We start from the raw sequence: 21,849 nt of genomic DNA, 5'->3' as shown, positions 1-21,849 counted from the left end.
TGCACATCTCGTTCCTCAAATCGATAATGACTCAATATACGTGCTAAATAGTAAATACTGTAATTTTTTTTTTAACGAGTGCGATTTCGATGTCTGCCACTGAATCGATATCCCCGCCGCACTATAATTTATCTATTATAATATTATGTGACTATTATATTAACTACAATATTACCTAATACTTTAATTTCATCGTGTTATAGTTAGGTACAAATAATATTAATTATGTATCCGTATTAAATTTGGGACAGTGGCTCACAAGTCCTTATTCAAAAGTCCGAGTGTAGCATTTTTTACGTTTAATTTAATCTAAATAATGTGTAAAGCATTGAAGTGACAATAAGGTATAATAAAAGCAGTGGTGTATTGAGGATTTTATACCTTACAGATAAGAATAATGAAAGTTTTACCTCAGCCCGAAAAAGGTTCATATAAAAGAAGAACAACGGTTATAACCATACTATATATTGATGTCTTGTATTATTATATGCTACGTACCTATAAAGCATAATAATATTGTTACCCACGTTTAAAAGTTTCAAGTATCTATCCCTATCCCACGAATATTATTTTAAATTACTACAAAATATAATTAAAACATTATTCTATATTTATACAAATAATTTCATTCAAAATTTAAATTATTTTTAAAAATTTTTGGCTAACTGATTTACGTATTAACTATTTACTTTAAGGAAACATTGTATTCAATTGTAAATACTTAGCTATAAAAATTATTTTATACATTTAGGTTTATAGTGCATACGTAATAATCTAAGTTGTAACCTAGAACTGCTAGAAGTTGAATACATCAGATCAACTGTCAACACTAACGACATATAATGCAAACATTTACTGAGAAGGCCCCTTAAACAATAATACATTTAACACCATCGCTCTGATCTTAATGATCTTGTCACACCTGTCGGCTTGCATAGGTACTTATTTATTTATAAAATACAACAATATATTTTATAAAAACAGTCAGACGACGCATAACGCGACTATTTTATTGTATTATGTAAATTAGTAAATTTATTCTGTTTTATGATTTCACGAACGTATCAAGATGAACATATAAACACACAATGGGAGTTTTAGAGATGTGTTCGTACAGTAGCCGTCGAAAAACGTGTGAATCATCTATATTATTATGTGCAATGTGCGTCTTAGATACCTAAGATACCTTGATATGCCGTCCATGGTATAGGTAAGTAAGTAATAGGAAAATGAACATTAGAATTTAGAAATTGTTTATTTTCTATGTATAAAAAAGGACATTTTTCATTAATAATATTTACCATTATACATTGTTTCCAACAAATCTACTTAGATTTAAAATTAAATAGTTCAAATTATTATACGCGCAAAGCACTAATATTGTAATAAATAGTTTTACATTTTTAATTACTCGTTTATTGACACAAACTGTACAGTAATACTATTATTGGTCATTACTCATTGACAACTAAAATATTATATAGTATACTATAACGTAAAGAAACTATCGGTTAAGAATTCGACTTCAGGGCCAACTTTTGTAAAAACAGTTCACGTATACAATAGCCTGCAATCATTAAATTTTATATTGTGTACACTGATATTTTGATCATAATACGACCTCTATATAAGATGATAGGTATTTTAATATATTTTTTTTATATAATATATAAATTAAATACATTGACCATTACAAAAACATATTTTTATATGATGGGTATAAAGCAAATCACTTATTTTCATAATATAAGATAAAAAAATATTGTTTAACAATAAGTTCAGTTGACCTTACAATGGATTAGTCAGGACTTGAGAATGGGTACATTATTGCAATAAACAATAAATATACACGTATTCCTATATAATAGGTATATTAATAAATCATTTTAAAATATTTGAGATTACAGTTAATATTATTGAAGTAAACATATGATTCGAATTTCAAATAGGTACTCAGATACTGATATGAAACAATTTTATGATTCCGGGTTTCATAAACAATCATTTAACAAATAATTATTAACATTTAATGAATCAATAGTGAACTAATGGTTTCTTACATTTTTAAGAATATAAATTCGACATGGTAATGTAGAACGTTTTGTTTTACGAAAATATACCTATTTTCAGTAATGATTTGAGGGAAGAATAGAGTCCCCCTTCTTATTTATCGTACTCTTTCTATTTTTTTAAAACGGAATACTTTGAACGCAATATAATTATTAGTAAATTAATCAGTCAATTCTGATGCAAAATAAAATAGCCATAATATTTCAAATATTTATATTTTATTAATAATAATAATTTATAATTAATAAATCAGTGTTTTTTCTTTTTATTTATTATATTTTTTAAATAAATGTAATATTGTATATTTGTATTGGTGTAATTAGTGACTGGACGGGGGTATGGAGGGCAAAGCTGTCCACAGTAATATGACGTTTAATCTTGTGTGAAACGTTCTTTCATTTAACATCCGGTGAGTCCCCTTCTAATTTTTTTCCAAGTCAAGCAATATTTTTGTTTATTTATTCTGGTGGTATGATCAAGTATGATCAATTTTAATACCATTAACTTCATTACTGATTTAAATATGTTTTCAAATTTCTTTTGAATGTCGATATTTTAATGGAAAAAAAGTAAATGGTTTTAAGTAAAAAAATATTAACCGTCAACTACAGTGCATAAGCTCCATATTATTTATTTTACACTTCAGTAACCAGTAATAAATAACAATTAGTAACCATGAACACATTTATACAACATATAACTAGGTATACGACTGAACACTATTGGGAAATTGCCTACATCAAACTCCTTAAAAATAGTCGGTTCAAACTTCAAATCGAATAATATGTACTCGTATTTGTTCAGTGTTATCCTCGCTACGAAAACGTAAATAAAGCAAATTTGCGTTATGAAGAATCTATTTTGTGGTTCATTCTTATAGTAAACTGTCATATTATAAAATTTAATGGTAAGAATTTTATCCAGCCAATCTAGATTCTAGGGCATTCCGTAGACTAGATGTATTGATATTTTAATTTCAGCGAATAATAGGTGGGTAACTATGTACATTATTATTTATTACAGTTTTAAAATGCTTATGCTTCGCTTAAAAATTTAAAATGTCAATATAAGCCTATAGCCAGTTCTAGATAATTAATTTTCTTGACATTAAATTTTTCAATTTTTCAATAAATTCATATTTATTTTATAATAAAATCGATAACACATTATAAAGAATAATATAATGTTTTTAACACAAATTTGCCGTATTGTATTCGTTTTTCGTATTCGTATTTCGTAAGACGAAGACAACACTACGACTTAACGTTTCTTTAACTGTTTTGCATTTTTAAAACGAGTAGGTATATAAGTATATCTACATAGTTACGCCCATCATTCAGTATTTCATCACTGTCCCTGCACGGTGCTTAATATGCATAACATTATAATATTCAGGTAGTACTACTGAAATAAACACATGCTTTAAATGCAACTGTTGTTAAATCATATATACTATTTGTTCTTCTATTCATGTGCATCGGTTGCGTGTATAACATATTATTATTGTCCATATACATAGTATATGACTTAAAAAAACGTTTAAATGTTCGTTTTTTCCTTCAACGCACCCAGCTGTGTATAGGTAACGTTCTCAGTTCTTATCATAGAATAATAACTCGATTGTTTTATACCTTTGAAAAAAAATATTTCATTAAATGTTTCATTATATTCACATTTTCTTCATAAATTAAAAATAAGTTTGTAAATTGATAATACGAGTATGATATAATGTGTATAATGGCATAATGGATACACCATAAACGCATTATATAGACTTTTTAAACACTCTGTATATTTATATATACTACTCAAAATACATTATACGAACGTAAACCGATAAAAGAATAGCCTTGTATACAGAGTGTCTCACCGTGCTTGTAATACTCGCCAAGTCACACATATATAGCCACGGTTAGCCTATATAGTATATGTACTATATAATTATTATATTATATATCAACCATTCTACCCGCGGCTCGATTCTTCCGGAAACTTCAAAACTTTCCCAACCGTATTAAAATATAATTGTTGAATAGAAACTGTATTATATATAGTATTACAATTTTTAATAAATCCATATATGAATCGGCTTTACCAAGTATTTCAAATGTTTTTGAATGGTGAAAACAAATGAGGGTTTTATTTTTTTTTGTTCAAAAATGTATTAAATGTATTATCCAAAAAATACTATGAATTAAGTATTTAAATATTGATGGTGTGTTGATAAAAGAGAAAAAGTCGAAAACACCACTTTTTAGGAAGCGAGAAAACGTCTGATTTCTGTACGTGAATCGGGCGATGGGTTTTTACGTTTTTTATAATATATTCATTTATTATATTACAATGGGAGAAAAAAAATTCTAAAACAAATATTTTTATAACGGAATCTACCGTAGAAAATTACAAGTTATAATATTGCATAATAATCGAAAGACGGCCAAATCGAATTATGTTCACTTTTACTCGCGAATCTCACACCACCCATATAAATTTATTGTTAAAAATACGGGTTGTTGCCGACCAGAGTTAAGTGAACATAACATTTGAAAGTACAAGGAACAAGTATTTTACATTTTAATAATTTAATTCAGTTACAATATTATTGTATAATATTATAATATTATAATAAATATGTATAGATTAGTAGAAGATGATGCGTCCAAAAGGATATGACGATCCTCGTTATGGCAAGCAATCCGCATAAACCTCTAACTAAGGGTTGGTGGATAGTTTAATGTTATCGTGTCGTAACGATACACGGATTTTCCAAAAAAACATGGAACATTGCGGCGGGAAAAAGCCAATGACGACTCCGGGACAAGACGCGCGACACATGCTGTATGCGATTACATATTATAGGTGATGTACCTACTGTAAGTACAGCACATACTCGCTCGTCTCTTGTCGCGCGTTTTATTTGTATACAAATAATAATTGTAAGTGCATTTAGTACGGCAATAGCGCAACCGGTCGCCGTGGTGGGAGCGACGCGTTCACTTTCCATTTCGAGCGACGGACCGCTACAGGTAGAGGTATACATCGCCGTCTGTGGCGGCGGCGGCGGGACCCACGCCCATCCGAATAATATCATTTCATATTATTATTATATATTGTTGTTAATACGATTTCTCCCGGCGCGACGGCGGCGGCCCGTGCTCGCACATACGTACAGCGGTGGCAGACGGTTCAGTACGATTTCAGCAGCGCGCCGAACATGATGCGCACCGACTCAGCCGCGCCGTCGCGATTATCGTCCCACATCGGACTGGTGGCCCGCAGCCCGGAGGGTCACGCCGCCAAGACGATGCAGATCAAGGGTCACGAGGACCAGTGGGTGGACATACAGGCGCACACGTTCAGGAACTGGGTGAACGAGCACGTGCCGGCCGCCGACCGGGTGTCGAACCTCGCGGAAGACCTGCGCGACGGTCGAGTCCTCTGCGAGCTGGTCGAGAGCCTCCAGAAGCGCAAGGCGTTCACGTGGAATCACAACCCCGGAAACCGGCACCAGATGCTGGAGAACGTGTCCAAGGCCCTGACGGCGATCGCAGACGACGGCGTCAAGCTGGTCAACATAGGTGCGTAATTATATTATTATACTTACGTCCGCGGCCAGCTATATAAATATTTTAAATGAGCATTTGATGATTTATGTGCCGGTAAATATGTACGTGCAGGGGCGCATCTGATATCGTTATCGAAGGCCTTTGAAATCGGTCCCAGACTAGCCTTTTGCGTGCGGTTAGTTCGAAAAATGTCGCGATTACCTTTTCACTCGTGGGCGTGTGTATTAGATTTTAGTCACTGTGACATTTATTCTATTTTATACGCGATATTAATATATATATATTAATAGCTTTAAACACTTGATTTACATATCAGTATCTATATATATATATATAATTATTATCAAAGCTTTTGCAGTTGGTTCCGGATGAGCCTTTTTATTAGATTGCTAGACAGTGCAGGTGGCCGGAAAAACCTCGCGATTCATTCTTAACTTGTGGGTGTGTATATACAATTTTAGTCACCGCGACATATACATACTTTCGATCATATAGGTGTGCTCTGCAGGTGGTACATTCCATTCTCAATCTAGAACCTATAACCCCCATCTAACAACCCGATTAAAACTGGTAATTTTCGTTTTTAGGAGACCTCAAAAACAAAAATATAAATAAATAATAAAGCTCGCTTTTAATGTAGATTTGTATTGATTTTTAGTTTTTTTTTTTTCATTAAACCATAAAACTGTTTTTTTTTTCTCAAATTAATTCGTTGTTAGACGATTTTCTCAAATCATAATTTAATTTTTTGGATATTTGTTGGAGGAAATAATTAGTTGTAAATTTTGTTAATCGTATATATTAATTTGTTCTAAAAGCCATTTCTCTGTGTGATAAGACGTAGGCCGCAGGTGGTGTATTTGCATACCGCGCGCACTGCGTTCATCGTGTGTTGCGCACTCACGCCTATATATGCCTTTATTTTGCCTTCGATTAAACTTTAATATAGTATTGAATATGATCGTTCGTATACAAACATCCTGGATTAACACTGTCAATTGATTTTTACAAGTTATTTTCGTATTGGATTATGATTTTTTAGTTTTTGACGTCGAACAGGTGTTGGGTAGTATCGCCAAATAGGGAGTGTTATACAAAACACTGAGCGAAGTATGCAATAGTTAATCATGTAGGTGTATTGACCTCACATGCTATAATACTAGAATCGCCATGCTTCTATAATAATATTATGATCGAGTAATTTTTCATTCATGAAAATGAATGATATTACGATATCAGCCACAATTATAGGTATACCTATTATATAGGCGGGGCATATATCCATTATTTTTTTTACTTGCACGCATTTTGTATCAACCAAAAGGACAATAAACAGAGGCACCTTGAAATATATATATTTCAAAAATCGGGTTATTTAGGCATTAAGTACCTTTTATTTTAATTCATAAACTATAGTCTTATCACTCGTATAAACATTTGAAGTTTAAAAAAACACGAACATTAACCGACTTCTTATATATTTTAATTTTAGATGATGCAAGTTGTTTTTCTTGTTTTATGGTATTATGTTTTTTTTATTTTTTTAGGAAACGAAGACATAGTTAATGGGAATCTGAAATTAATTTTAGGACTTATTTGGTCACTGATTGTTCGTTATCAAATCGGGCGATCGAAATTTCCACCTAAAAAGCTCATGTTGGCTTGGCTCAAGGTAAATTAGCTGCGTATGAGTATAACTACACCTACGACTATTTGATTTAAAATATTATAATAATATCATCTTAAAAATTGCAAAATTATGATTATTAATCTATTGGTTACGTATGAATAGTCTGTACTACCGGAATGCCGCGTGAACAATTTCACTACGGACTGGAATTCCGGAATATGTCTTTCGTCCTTGTTGGATTACTGTGAACCGGGATTGTTTCCTCATTGGAAAAATTTAGATCCCAATGATAGCGTGAACAACTGCCGCCGTGCTATGGAATTGGCCCGAGATCATTTCAGCATCCCCATGGTGCTAGAGCCCGAATATTTAGCTTCACCTTATTTAGACGAACTATCGGGCATGACGTATTTGTCCTATTTTATGAAAGAAAAGAGTCCTGGTACTAAAGCCACGTTGAACTGGGTGAATAGTCAACTAAAAACTCATACGGTGTCTAATTTCACGGTAAGTGTTTTTCGTTCTTTTGAATACAAATATGCAAATTCATTGGTTTGTATATTTTAGACCGACTGGAAAGACGGTATTGTATTGTGTGAATTGACAAAATCACTCGGTGTCCCGGCCAAATACCAAAAATACGACGACCCGGAGGTCTGGGAGTCAAACTTAAACGCTGGTATGTAACCATGTTGTATAAAAGTTTAATCCGTGAAACATTTACTTCTATTCTTTTTACTAAAATAAGTATAATCGTACATAGGTATGAATGCTGGCAAAAAGTTAGGCGTTGAACCGCTGTTGAAAGCCAAAGATGTGTCTAGTCTGAACGCTTCGCATTTAGGCATGATGTCTTATGTATCTAATTTCCAATGGGTAAAGCCGCGCACCCGACCATCGCATACCGTGCGCGCCCATAGTGACACCCACACCACCAGAGTATATAAACCAGTAGGTTAATTGAATAAAAACAATATTAACTTGTTAATCACGAGTAAATGTAAATCAGACTTAACGTAATAATAAATCCACGACAATTTTTTTTTAGACTAGTTTTAAAGTGACATTTTTGGATACAGAAGTAGACCCGAGCGATGTCACGGTGGAAATTATTGGACCGGAACTCAATACCATACCGTGTAATTTGAATTTAAAATCCAATGGTGGCACATGCACGTTCGTGCCACTCATAATTGGAATGTATAAGGTATGCATTTGTTTTCCCCCGGCTGCATGTATATATTATACGTATACGTAGTCGACACGGTCCGTGGTTTTAATTTTTAATGTTTGTGTTTATCGCACAGATTACGATTTTCAATGGCGACGATGTGATCCAAGGGTGCCCAATGTTTATACGAGCTATGCCTGAAGTGTCCGAAATCAAACACTCGGGTATGGAACCATGCGCAGTTGGATCTATTGTCGAAGTCCAGGTGAGTTTCCAGTGTATAACCGCGAAAGCGCAAAGCACGTGCCTATAATAATTTAACGTACTTATTTGTTTGATTTTGGGTTTTTATTTCCAGATAAATTGTAACGGTGCCAAAGCTCAAAATATTCAAGTTTTAGCCATGAGTCCGGACGGTCGAGAATTAGAATGTCCGGTAAATGAATCGGGAGATGCATACCGGACGACGTTCCAGCCCGACGAACCGGGAGAGTGGACGATAGCTGTGAAACACCGCGGACAGTTAATCCAGGGTAGTCCATATACTTGTTTTGTGTTCGACCCGAACGGCATTAAGGTAATATAAATTTAAGACACGTCGAAAGACCACTGACTAAATAATTGGATTTTACCGTTTTATTGTTTAGTTGCTTGGATTGGATAGACCAGCCATTGCGGGAAGTATAGTTAATTGGACTTTAGACGCCAGAGGAACGGGTGGTCTAGGAAAAATAGAAATTGATATTGTTCACGATAAACAGTCGCTTCCGCATACGATTGACCATTTGGGAAATTCCATTTACAACGTTTCTCTGCACACTAGAAGACCTGGAAAATACAAAATTTATGTTTATTTTAACGGAGCAACTGTTAAAGGCAAGTACAAAAGATTAAAAAAGTAATAAAATATGAATAAATTAAATTTATCACTGTTTTTCTAATAATTAAGTTACTATTTAAACATCTAAAATTTACTATCAAATTTTCTCAATAAATCGAATTTCATATTATTATATTACTTTTATTCTACTCCCCTTATGTATATTTTAATTTCTGTTTCGATACTACTCATACACAAAATAAATTGTCATTGATATTTATTAATTGTGTTATGCACATTGAATGACGATATTAATATGTGAAGGAGTGCATTTCTTATAGTTAAAGTTGAATTTTACAAATTATACTTAACTCGTAATTAGTTTAATAAAAAATATTTAGAAATAAAAACACATTATAAAGATAATAGAAGTAGGGATCTATTATTTTTTCGTATTTTATTGAAATTTCAAAATAGTAAAATAAAATAATAACTTTTTTCTCTTGACCTTGAAAAGTTGATTAAAATAAAGAATGACAATGCATTAAAAAAAAAATCTGTTGTGCATAATGATCATTATTCATTATTATCATTATTGAACCTAACTATAGGTATATAATAATAATTCTATCATATTTGTTACAGTTTTTTAAAGGTGTTTATAAGTTACAAACATCTTTATAATACCAATATTAATCAACTTAATATTATATTGAAATTTAATTAACGAAATATTGATTATTTATCTATAAATTATAAAATTTATAATTTATTGTAGGAAGTCCATTTCCTCTTAGAGTTGGTACAAAAGAAGACATCAAACGACATAGGAGTATGAGTAAGTGTTATCTTTAAATTACATTTAAAATTATAAAATCTTTGTTATATTATTATAGTAATTATGATGCAAAACTGTAAACGTATTGAATAATTGAAATTCATATGTTACATACTACATAGTTATATTTCTATACCTATATAATATATAGTACATTGTATATGAACTACTATATAGTAATTGGTAATTATGATTATTGCTACTTAAGAAAACATTTATTTTTTAGCACCAACAAAATTAGTCAATGGAAACAGCTCTTCTGCTTTCAGTAAGATTCTTAGAATTTTATACTTATGATACTTATATTTAGATATAAATTATATTTTAATATTTTTTAGATGACTTTACTTCTTCTAGTGAATACAATAAAGTTGGCCTTCTTAGACCTATTTCACCTCTACAATCGCCAAAATTCACTTCTTCTCCTATTAATCATCTGCATAGTAGTGTGTTTAAAGTATGTTTCATTTTTAATAATAATTTATTAACCGATTTTTTGATATATTTTGATATTTATTTAATAGTCAACCAATCATTCAGAATCTGGATTTCATAGCATCTCATCACCATTACATTTAAATATTCCTAGTTCTCTATCTCCAAATCATAGTTATGTATCACCAAAAAGTGCTTTATCTCCATCAAAATTAAAAAATAATGGTAAGAATAGTTTTTGTTATTATTTATTGCTAACAAGTAACAATGGTTTTATTTTTATATATCTATTCTATTTTTTACAGATATAGTTTTTGGGGAAAATATGCAACTCATGCCCATAAATAGGTATTCAACGATTTACATAAATTCTGATGAGGTACTTGCCAATATTAATGTCACAGTGATTGGTAAGTTAATTTCATGGCAACAAAAATATTTAGTTCATTTTTTATATGATATATTTGAATTGAAACAGATCCATCAAATAAAATGATTCCTGTGAGAATGTCTAGGAATATTGCGCAAGGTCATATTTTAGCGCAATTTACAGCTGAACAAATTGGGGAACATTCAATTGATGTAAAAATTAATGGCACTAAAGTTGCTGGTTCTCCATTCAGGTAAATTTAAAAATATTTATAAAACATTTGTGTTTATGAAAAATTATTAATGACGTATAATATAATATGATTAAAATTATTATATTAATAATATTATTATTATTTTTATAATTTTATTATAATTTATATCTAATGAAATATAATATCTAAAAAATATTTTTTTATTCTTATTTATTCAAAAAAATTAACATTGTTTCTTTAAATACTATTTTCTCAGGAGTCATGCATATGATGTGTATGCCATTAAAGTTGGACATATACCGAATGGAGTGGTGGGTGAACCAGTAGAATTTGAAAGTAATTATGAACTATAGGAGTTGAATCTAAATCAGAAATAAAAATGTTTAAAATGGTTTCTAACATGTTTAAACTTTGCTATCTAGTTGATGGATCAGGAGCAGGGTCTGGTAACTTAGAAATTCTCGTAAATGGAGGACATGTCACTAGTTTTGTTCGAAATTTGGGCAATCAAAAATTTTTGGCTTCATTTGTTCCACATAAAGCACTTATTCATTTAGTTGATATGAAATTTAACAACGAACAAGTACCAGGTAATATATTTTAATATATTCATTATTGTTAAAAATATTGAAAAAGAAGGTTCCCACAATTAAGTTAACAAGATTAAATGAGGCGAATAGAGTCTAAAATTATAGTAATGCAGTTAGAATGTACACTAACTTTTACTGAATACATCATGTACTTAATGTAATTTAAGAGCATAATGTATTATTACAATAGCTAGTATTTATATAAAGAATTAAGTAAGTACCTATCTAGTTAATTATGAAGCAGTACAAATAAGTTAGTATAATTTGTAGGTACTTAATGTACTTGAGTAGTTGAGTACTTCAGTACCTACTTATATACTTATCTCAGTATTCAGTAATCAATATAGCCAATATAGGTAGATGCAAATAATAATGGAAAAAAAATATAGATACATAATAATTGCATGTAATTGTTTTGTTTTAACTATAGAGTGTATGGATTATGAACTAGGTATATTAAGTGAATATTTACCTATAGGTATCTACATTTTTATGAATTTTTCTCTTATCCTTCTCGGTTCCTTCATAGATCTGAATATTATAATTATCTACTAATTTCCAGATCTAAAAGTCCCTTACTTATTTTACTTACTTATAAATTAGAATACTGTAAGTCTATGATTAATTCTTTCTAGGTTATTTTTTCATTACCTACCTAATTAGTTATAACTTATAATTGATAGATTTTTTGTACGATATTAGTGCTTTATTTCACATAAAACTCACACCGTTTTACTAGTATTGTGTCATTACAAACTGTGTTTATTATTTATAATTATATTATATACAATCGTTTGCTATTCTCATACAGATGTTATCTACCAAATATAAGTAGTTATATTGACTAATAAAACTAGGTACTGTAAATAATTAAATGATTGAGATAAATTCTAATGGCTACCTATATAAAATAAAAGCTTGTTACGAAACAGTTTGACTAATTATATTATTATTTATTATACAATTCGTCACAGTTATAGCCTTTTGTTAATAATTTTTAGTCAATGTCAAACATAAACTAATAACTCATAGCCCTGAGTAAATTGTAAGAACATGTAAGCTAGAAGTTTAAAAGGTTTTAACACAATTTATGATTTACAGTCATAGGTAAAACTCTGACCAAATTTGTTTGTGTATTCAATGATTCATCACAGTTTAAAAAATAAAAACAAAACAGCATTAAAACTCAACTCCCACATATATAATAAGTGTCCTAATTCATGTGTTGAGTACATCTGTATTTTTTTACTTAGCAAATAATACATATAGGTACGTATGTATTTACACAGTACATGTATACGTATAAATCACTTATTATACTATTATAAATCAAAAGTTTCAAATGTGTAAATTTAGGTACCAAAATAAGTATGTGTATCTACCTACGTTTGTAATATAAAAAAAATATTATTATATATATTATATATAAAATATTGAAAACTGAAGACGTATTTGGACATATTATAATATTAGTGGACAGTAGCATACCAAGGATTTTTCATTTGTGGTGGAGGGGCTAAACATAGTAAATAAAAATTAGACATGGTAACTAATTTTTTCAATGTAAATCAATATAGAAATATATATATATAACATATTATATTTATATAAATGTTATTATTGGTAGTAAGTGTTTGGTGTTATTTTGTGATACTTTTAAATATATTAATTACTTTTATTTTTACATAACTAGAACATAATAATTTTAAAATTTAGTTCAATAATTTTATTACATTCTACTGGTTTTTTTTTTAGAAAATAATTTGGTTTTAAATTTTTATATGAATATAATAAATATATTATTATATATTTATTATTATTTAACAACAATTACAATTTTTGAAATTATTATTTTTCTATAAATGATGAAAATTACATTTCCTAGTATTTTTTTTTTATTTGCAATAGAGATATAAATAATATAGTATACGTATATTTTTATTTTAAATATAAAAACATAAAAGTTATGATAAGCGGAGACTCGGAGATATAATAACAAACAATATTGCAGAATATCAAGGGTTTTCGACTTCACTCATCTCAATTTTAATACTAACTAAATATTATAATTTATCATTCGAAATACTCCTAAAAATATTCTTCTACTCTGAATATAAAATTAAAAAAGTTCGTTGCTATCGAAGAATCGGTCTTTTGATTACTGGCAATACATTTTTTGGATCCATTTACATTTGCTCATTATAATTTCTATCTTTTACAAAATTCCTACAAAAAAACCATTTTAATCATTAAAAATTATTATAAACCAAAAAAAAAAAATTATTTAGCACTTTATTCTTTTTTCAAACTATTTGTATTTTTTTCTAAGAAATTCTGGGGGCGGGGTTATAACCTCCCCTGGATACGCCACTGCCTCTAGATCGAAAGTTTAATATTCGATGCCGGTTGAAGATGGCCTTTTTTCGTCTATAATACCAATGTAGATGTCCGTAGTGTGTTAAGGGAAATAAATGTCAAGAATTATTTTTCTATGCATTGAAATATTTTTTAGGTGACCTATCACTTTTATATTAGAGTTATTTCTACGTACTTATTAATACCACCTCCACTCACATAATCAAAATAACATGGGCAATAGGTATTTCTTTTATAAAATAAGGGTTCAAAATTTACTTTTTATGAATATACTAATATATTATGTACGATTATATGACTATAAACATGCAAGTTTAGTTTTAAAATTCGAACGACAACTCTTCCCTCGTAAATTGAGAAATAAATGGAACCGTTTAGCAACAAATGTCACCAAGTTATATTTTTATATTTTTTTTGAATATAAAGCACTTTTCCCATGAATAGCTTACATATTATTATGTAAGCTTAAATTAGGAATGTGCAACACACCTATAAATTAAGATTTTCGAAATTTTTTTATGAATGTAATGGAGTATGACATGCCTATGAACTTCATGCTTAGTTTTGAAAATCGTACTAAAATTTATTCATTTTATAAAATAATGTAAAATGAAAAATACCTCTGTCTTCTACAAAAAATCAGTCCTTCTTCAATATTATGATTATCTACGGTGAAAAGTCTTTTTTCGTGAATTCATCAATTTTTTTCACTAAACAGTTGTCAGTTACTCCCAGTAACTTACCTAACGGAAATCAGATAATATTTAATGTTTTAATAGGTTGTCGATTAATAGTGTATCGATATACGTTCATGTTATGAATCATATATGTCAATCTGATTCGGACAGTGAGTTATTCAAGTGTTTTATAGTGAGATTTACAATTTTCCATTTACGGAAAGCGTATATATCCTTACGTACACTGCACAGTGCACAGGGAGTACTTTAAGGTAACACTAGGATTTCCTATAGGAGTCCTGGGAGTTTTCTTATGAGCTCCTTATGTCTGCGTATAACATACCCAAATCGAGTTAATCGGGAATCCCGGTAGACATAAATTATGACTCCTAATATATATCACCAGGAAATCTTTATAGAAAACACCATACATCATCTTCAAACATCAAAGATTTCTGTGTAGAATCAGGAACAGTAATATTTTTTATAATTTTTGTTCCCTTTTTTCCCCTTGATTTACCTTATATTTTCTCTTTTCTTATGTCTTTATTGCTTGAGTAACGAAAATCTTTAATTTTAATTCTTTTCATAATTTGTATAATACTTCATTATATATAGTATTGGGACGGCAAAAAATTGATTTTCAATGATTCATCACTGACATTGGAAATGAAACTATCGATGCAGGCGTGACCAAAGATTTTACTTTGAATGTACAATTCAAAAGTCATGTTCGTGATTCAGTATAAAGTCCTTCCAAAAGAAGAATGGGTTATTTTTTTTACCGCATAATTACTTATGTGTTTATTATTTTCATTCAAATATTATTAATTGACTTTTGAGTAGTATAAATAGCATACAGTTAAGAAAAAGTTTATCTCTGAATTATCGTTTTGCTTACCGATTTTTATTAATAAGAATAGATCCCGAAGATCGCGTTTAAAACGTTAAACAATGTATACATACAGTAACAAACAAGTACAGTAATAACTGTACGTCTATATCATTTGATTGATAATAGTTAATCGATCATTAAGCACAAACAAGTACAAGCATAATTTCCGACTCAATGATTATAAATTATAATTCCATTTACGATTCACAGTACGGCGTTATTCGTGTTATAATATGGTCGACATAGTTTAAATTCTTGGAGGGAAATTCGATGCCGGAAGACATTCCAGTTGGCGCGCCTGTGTCTTTGGAATTTTTCTCAACCATCGATAGTAGTGTGTTGTACACCCACAAGGATCACCGATTTACAGAATACATTAATAGATACTACCCGCGCACAATTTTTTTTTTATATGAATCATATGCGATACCATATATTGAATTATGTTGGACATTTACACCCAAACCGGTGTTACGCATCACAATTAAACAATAATTATAATTAATAATACGGATGACGTGCTATGAACGCATTAAAATTTTTTAGACTACGAATGATGTACATTTTTAAAAAAAAATAATCTTTTCCAGTCGTTCGAATGGCGCGCTCCGAAATCGGTAAACGTAAATATCGTGACGACGAAGATATCGATATTTTTATCATGTACACGTCAAACAGGTAGATGCAACAGGTCGGCGGTCGGGTGGTTTATTAATCGTGATTAGTAGTTGTGTCTTGTGTGTGTTTGGTTCGTTTTGTATTTATTATTTTTTTCTAGGTTTTTTTTTCGTTATTTTAATTTTTTTTCAGTAGTTTTTTTTTTTGTAGTTTAAATATTAGTAAAATGTATTTTAATTCGCGTCATTACGTACTGTCTCGATACATTGCTCAAAGTGAAATGAAGAAGGATTACTCGCTGAAGTTTATATAAAAGTAATGTTTATTTGTTTTTACTTATAGCCAGGCCTTTGGTAAAATAGGTAAAATAGGTAATATATATTTCGAACGATAATATGAATAATTAGTATTGTAAATTCTATTCGAAGATATTCCACACATTGTTATTCAATTTTTAGTTCATACGTCAAAATATTTATTTTACAAATTTGTTTAGATTGTTTTACTCTGTTCTTGTCATACACAATATAACTTTGTTTTAAGTATCTTAAATAATGGTACAAACTAACTATTTCATGGTTGGCTATTTGAATATTTAATATTCAACATAGCTTGAATTATGCTTCTTCCTTAAATATTATGTATTATATATTATCTTGATCACAAATATCAAAAATTAAAATATTAATGTATTATTAAAAATATTATTCTATTTTCTTAGCTATAAATGTATTTAAGAAATATAAGAAATACCTATACATTTTAATATGCATAGTTTATCAATGATGGATTTATGATAAATACCTATATAAACTAATGTAGTAGAAATCTTTACTTGCATAATAGCCAAAAACTACTTTCTAAAATTAAATTATTTGACTAAAAATATTAAAGAACTGTAATGTGTCATAAGAAGTAATATTAGCATAATTTATAAATTGTTGTTTAAAATAAATGTGTTACATAAAACAAATAATAATTTTTATATACCTATTTATCCCATTTTGACATAATTTATAATATATTATTGGTATGAATCAGTTAACTCACTTGTAAAATAATAATCTAAATTTAAATTTTTTATTGAAGTAACGTATAAAATAGTTATACATTTAAGGTTTTAAAATGTACTAGGTTTACTAAATCAAATAAAAATAATTATTACAATTTATTGTGTTTATTATTCATAGCATCTATTATACCAAATTTAAAATTTAAATATTTTTTATAAATTTATCAACATTTTATGCTTAGTGAAAATTTATATATTTTTAAATTTTAGATACCTATAATTTAATTTCAATGTTTATTGTTGTACCTATTTACTACTTAGTTAATATACATATTGTTCAGTACTTTGTTAATTAAGATTATACTTAAATATACAAATTGTTTTAAAATTATATAAATACTTACTGTATTTAACTTGGGAGCTTAAAAAGAATTACCTAGATACATTTTTATTCAACTGTTTTAATGTTATACATTTCTGACCCAACTATTAGAAAATTCTTAAGGTGTTTATGATTTGAAATGTGAATTATCAATTCCGTATACACACCCACATGTTTTTTTTTTTTTTTTGTATAAGATGTGTTGCAATAATGGTTTTGAATTATTCATTTTCAAATTGAAATGTAGTCATTATATACCGTGTGCTCATTTATATAGCTTGATTCTATTACAATAAATATATACCTGCCTAATGTTTTTACTACAGTAAGGTTTGAAAATACATACATTTTTCACAAAGTAGGATCAACGCAGTATATTTAATTACTTGTTCAAAAAGAGTATCAAGTATAATTAATCAGAATCATTATATATATATTTTAATATATACCTATATATATATATATATATAAACATAAGAAAAAGTAAAAAATAATGAATATTACCTACCTTGCCTTTTAGCTTTGAAAGCATGTTCATTATTAAATATACAGGATTAAGTAAATTGTATTAATTTAAAATGTTATTGGTTATTATTGATTTTTCATATGAATTTACAATACATTTTAACTGTGCTATTAAAAAACTTAAAAAATATGTAAATTATAATAGTACTGTATAATTAATAATTTTAAGATTTTAAAATTTTTTATTATTTTAATTAATCTTATAATTAAAATTTAGATTATTTTCTTTTTAAATATTATAAAATAAAGTATTATACTTTATAATTTATGTATAACTTAACGCCTCAGTTCCTTAAATAATTTATGAGGTTTTAATAGGTTTGGTTCTGCATAGCTAGTTTTCATACAGAAAAATAAAATTTCTCTTATTATTTATATGTATCTAATTATTTAATTTATATTTATTTACAGGGAGTCCCTGGGAAGTTACAATCATGAGTGGAGGATCATATAGTCCAAAATTAAGCGTCCTCGGTGATGCTGTAAAATTAGTACCTGTTGATTCAGTAGCAATATTTCAAATAAGTGCTATTGGTTTTCATCGAGAAGATGTACAAGTTAATGTATTAAGTAAGTTAATTTAGTTAAATACTAACTTATTTTTGTTTTAAATTTTATCAATATTTATTACTCAAGTTATAATATACATTACTTCAGGTATATTTTAATTAAAGTAAATTAATGATGTACATATTTTAGGTCCAACAAAACGTAATATACAAGCTAAAATTATAAATGAAGGAGGAAATGGAATATTTAGAATAGAATTCATTGTAATTGAAGTGGGAACTCATTTAGTTGATGTAAGTGTAGCTGGCCATAAACTTGGAACTGGTACCTTATTAGCTAAAGGATACAATTCAGCTCTGATTAGAGTGACTGATGTTTCCGATGCTGTTGTCGGCCAACCTTGTCAATTCAGAGGTTAGTTTATGAGAATTTAATTATCATTTATTTTTGTATTATTTAATATTAAAAATATATTTAACAAAGTAGATATATTAGTACAGCGGTAGGTTTAGAATTATGTCTTGAGTTAAGGGAGCTATATGTAGTTATCTAAGACTTATTAACTGTGCCTTCTCAATCTGTTTCTAAGACAAAATTCTTCCTATCCATAAGTATGCTACTTCAATACTATGCTCTACATTCTACCATTGTATAATAAATTGTATGTATATTGATTGATTTTAATATTATCAAGTGGAAAAAATGTTCTAAGCATCTAAGCTATGATTTAATTTTTAATTTTAATACTTAAACTAACTGAAAATGAGATTTATAAACATTTTATAATTGAAATTGTATCTGTATGTTATACAATGTAATTTTCTTTCATTTTTTTACTAGATATACATTTTATCAATTGATAGCATAAAACCTACTGTTTTAGAATCACAATGTGCCTAATATTGTACTCTTTTATTTGTTTTACCATGAAATGTTTCAGTATGGATTGTTTAACTAATTATTTTTTTTTTTAATCAACATTTTTATTTATTTTTTGTTGTTCTTATAGTTGATGCTAGTGATGCTGGGGAAGGCCAATTGGAAATATCAATTAATGAAGGAGAAGTACCAAATCATGTGACTGTGGTTGGAGGTGGGAGATGCTTAGTATCTTTTACCCCCGAACACGTTAAACCTCACATGATTGATATAAAGTTTAACAGCGAAACTGTAATAGGTAAAAATTAAATTTGAATGGTTAAAAAAAATGTAATAATGATTTAGTATAATATGAAGTTTTAATATTCAATTATTATTTATTTAAAGGTTGTCCATTTGTATGTTCAGTATCTGACACAAGTCGTGTGTCTGTTAATTTATCTCGTTTGGAATTGATACCTGTGAACCAAGTAGCAAAATTTCACATGATGGTTGATAATTCGGCTTCAGCTGAATTGTCTGTGTCTGTAACTGGTAAATTATATTTTTTCTATTATTTTGTTCAGTATTTTTGTAATTATTATTATTTTTTTTTATTTTAGGGCCTACCACTGAACTTCCAGTTAAAGTCACAGGAAATGTAAATGTAGGTTTTACTGCTGAGTTTACACCACTCCAAGTAGGAGCCCATTCAATATCAGTTGAATACAATGGACATGCTGTTAATGGTACTCCTTATGTAGCTAAAGCTTATGACTCAAGTAAAGTTTTAGTTGGACATGTGCCTAAGGGTCATGTTGGAAATACATTCCAATTCACTGGTATGATTAAAATATTTTTTACTTTAAATATTATATTATGTTGTATTATGGTTAATTTATATTCAATATAATTATTTTGTGTAGTTGATGCTAGCGAAGCAGGTGAAGGCAATTTAGAAATCACTATATCAGCCAGAGGAGCAAATATTCCCACTCAAGTACATCCACAAGGCAATGCTAAATTTGCCGTTAGTTTTCTACCACTTCAGCCTACTGATCATGTTATTACTATTCATTTTAATAAGGAACCAGTCCCAGGTTAGATACATTTTAAAATTTGTGGTATTAACATAAAAAATTAAACTGCAAGATTATTTATTTTAAATCAATAATTGTATTTGTTATAGGGTCTCCTTTTATTGCTCATGTTGAGGGAGATTTACCGTTAGTTAGTGGTACTTCACTAACTAGCGCTCCTGTCTCAACTACTTCTCATTTCACTATGAGCAATGTATCTGGATCATTGGATGACATTGAAGTTAATGTTGAGGGTAAGTTATTAATTCAATGATATTTATTTTTCATTCTATATATTTGCCTCAGCACGACTGTATGGAATTTCAATTAAAGCTTGTCTACAAGTATGTGTGTCTATATTTTTACAGGTGGGCGATATCAAAAATCTCGATTATACTGATACTTCTCTCTTTTATTAATAACAAACTTTTAAAAACTCTGTCAGCTATTAACGCTAATATTTTAATTTGGTGGTAGACCTTCAAATGTAATGTACTGAAGTATAACTAATTAAATAAAAATATATTTATTTAATTAAGAAATATTAAATACTAAATAAAAAGTTATAAAAAATACAAAAAAAAAATATATATGTATATATATAATATATATATATATTGTTATAAAGTAATACTGTTAAAAAGTTTATTTTCTGAAAACATCTTTATTATTACATTTAAATATATATTAATTATTTGTATACCTACTAAGTTTTATAATTTTTTTTCATTATCTACTTAATTTTAAGAAATTGTAATCAATTAATGAGAATTAACCAAAATTTTTTTTTCAATATATAATGAAATTCTATTAGGATTATTTTTGTATAATTTCATATATTTTTTATAATTTTAGAACTTGTTATAGTTTTGGGACCTTTAAGTAATACATTTTGATTTGATTTTCACAAATTCCCTTGGAATAAATAATTGTATGGCCAATAAAGATGTTTTCAGTAGATATTTTAACCAACATTAATATCTATGTTACATTTTGTTAACCTATTTACATATTAACATAATTTTGAAATTTTTTAAAATATTTTAAAAGCTTATAAATTATAATTATTATAATTTTATTAGTTTAATTTTTAAACAGTGTTTGTTTAGTTAAAAATTATATATTACATGCTGTATATTTCATAGAGCTTGTAAATTAAGTGATATATAATTTTTTGTTTGGTGAAGCATATCTTCTTATTTATTTCATCATA

The 21,849-nt window shown here is 28.4% G+C and overlaps 1 protein-coding gene across 6 annotated transcripts in view; it reads left to right on the top strand.

The window, feature by feature from the left end:
• Positions 1-5,049: 5,049 nt before the first annotated feature.
• Positions 5,050-21,849, top strand: part of LOC114127245 (filamin-A) — a 24,727-nt gene continuing 7,927 nt past the window's right edge. For 3 of the 6 annotated variants that reach the window (XM_050199878.1, XM_050199876.1, XM_050199873.1), the window contains exons 1-24: positions 5,259-5,648; positions 7,184-7,308; positions 7,429-7,773; positions 7,834-7,945; positions 8,030-8,217; positions 8,315-8,473; positions 8,574-8,702; positions 8,796-9,014; positions 9,085-9,313; positions 10,036-10,095; positions 10,322-10,363; positions 10,434-10,552; positions 10,620-10,755; positions 10,836-10,940; positions 11,009-11,153; positions 11,371-11,450; positions 11,537-11,704; positions 18,601-18,759; positions 18,889-19,113; positions 19,709-19,876; positions 19,966-20,112; positions 20,181-20,399; positions 20,484-20,657; positions 20,747-20,890. In XM_050199878.1, coding sequence (XP_050055835.1) covers positions 5,285-5,648; positions 7,184-7,308; positions 7,429-7,773; positions 7,834-7,945; positions 8,030-8,217; positions 8,315-8,473; positions 8,574-8,702; positions 8,796-9,014; positions 9,085-9,313; positions 10,036-10,095; positions 10,322-10,363; positions 10,434-10,552; positions 10,620-10,755; positions 10,836-10,940; positions 11,009-11,153; positions 11,371-11,450; positions 11,537-11,704; positions 18,601-18,759; positions 18,889-19,113; positions 19,709-19,876; positions 19,966-20,112; positions 20,181-20,399; positions 20,484-20,657; positions 20,747-20,890 — 3,961 coding nt within the window. In that variant the 5' untranslated portion in view covers positions 5,259-5,284. Of the gene's footprint in view, positions 5,649-7,183; positions 7,309-7,428; positions 7,774-7,833; positions 7,946-8,029; positions 8,218-8,314; positions 8,474-8,573; positions 8,703-8,795; positions 9,015-9,084; positions 9,318-10,035; positions 10,096-10,321; positions 10,364-10,433; positions 10,553-10,619; positions 10,756-10,835; positions 10,941-11,008; positions 11,154-11,370; positions 11,451-11,536; positions 11,705-16,371; positions 16,586-18,600; positions 18,760-18,888; positions 19,114-19,708; positions 19,877-19,965; positions 20,113-20,180; positions 20,400-20,483; positions 20,658-20,746; positions 20,891-21,004; positions 21,124-21,849 lie in introns of those variants that run through there. The other 3 variants (XR_007603843.1, XM_050199870.1, XM_050199881.1) reach the window with 3 other exon arrangements.

Source organism: Aphis gossypii, chromosome 1, assembly GCF_020184175.1.
Source record: "Aphis gossypii isolate Hap1 chromosome 1, ASM2018417v2, whole genome shotgun sequence".
NCBI classification, from domain to species: Eukaryota; Metazoa; Arthropoda; class Insecta; order Hemiptera; family Aphididae; genus Aphis; species Aphis gossypii.
Note: the sequence above shows the minus strand (reverse complement) of the source record. Positions and strands in the feature narration are given on the sequence as shown.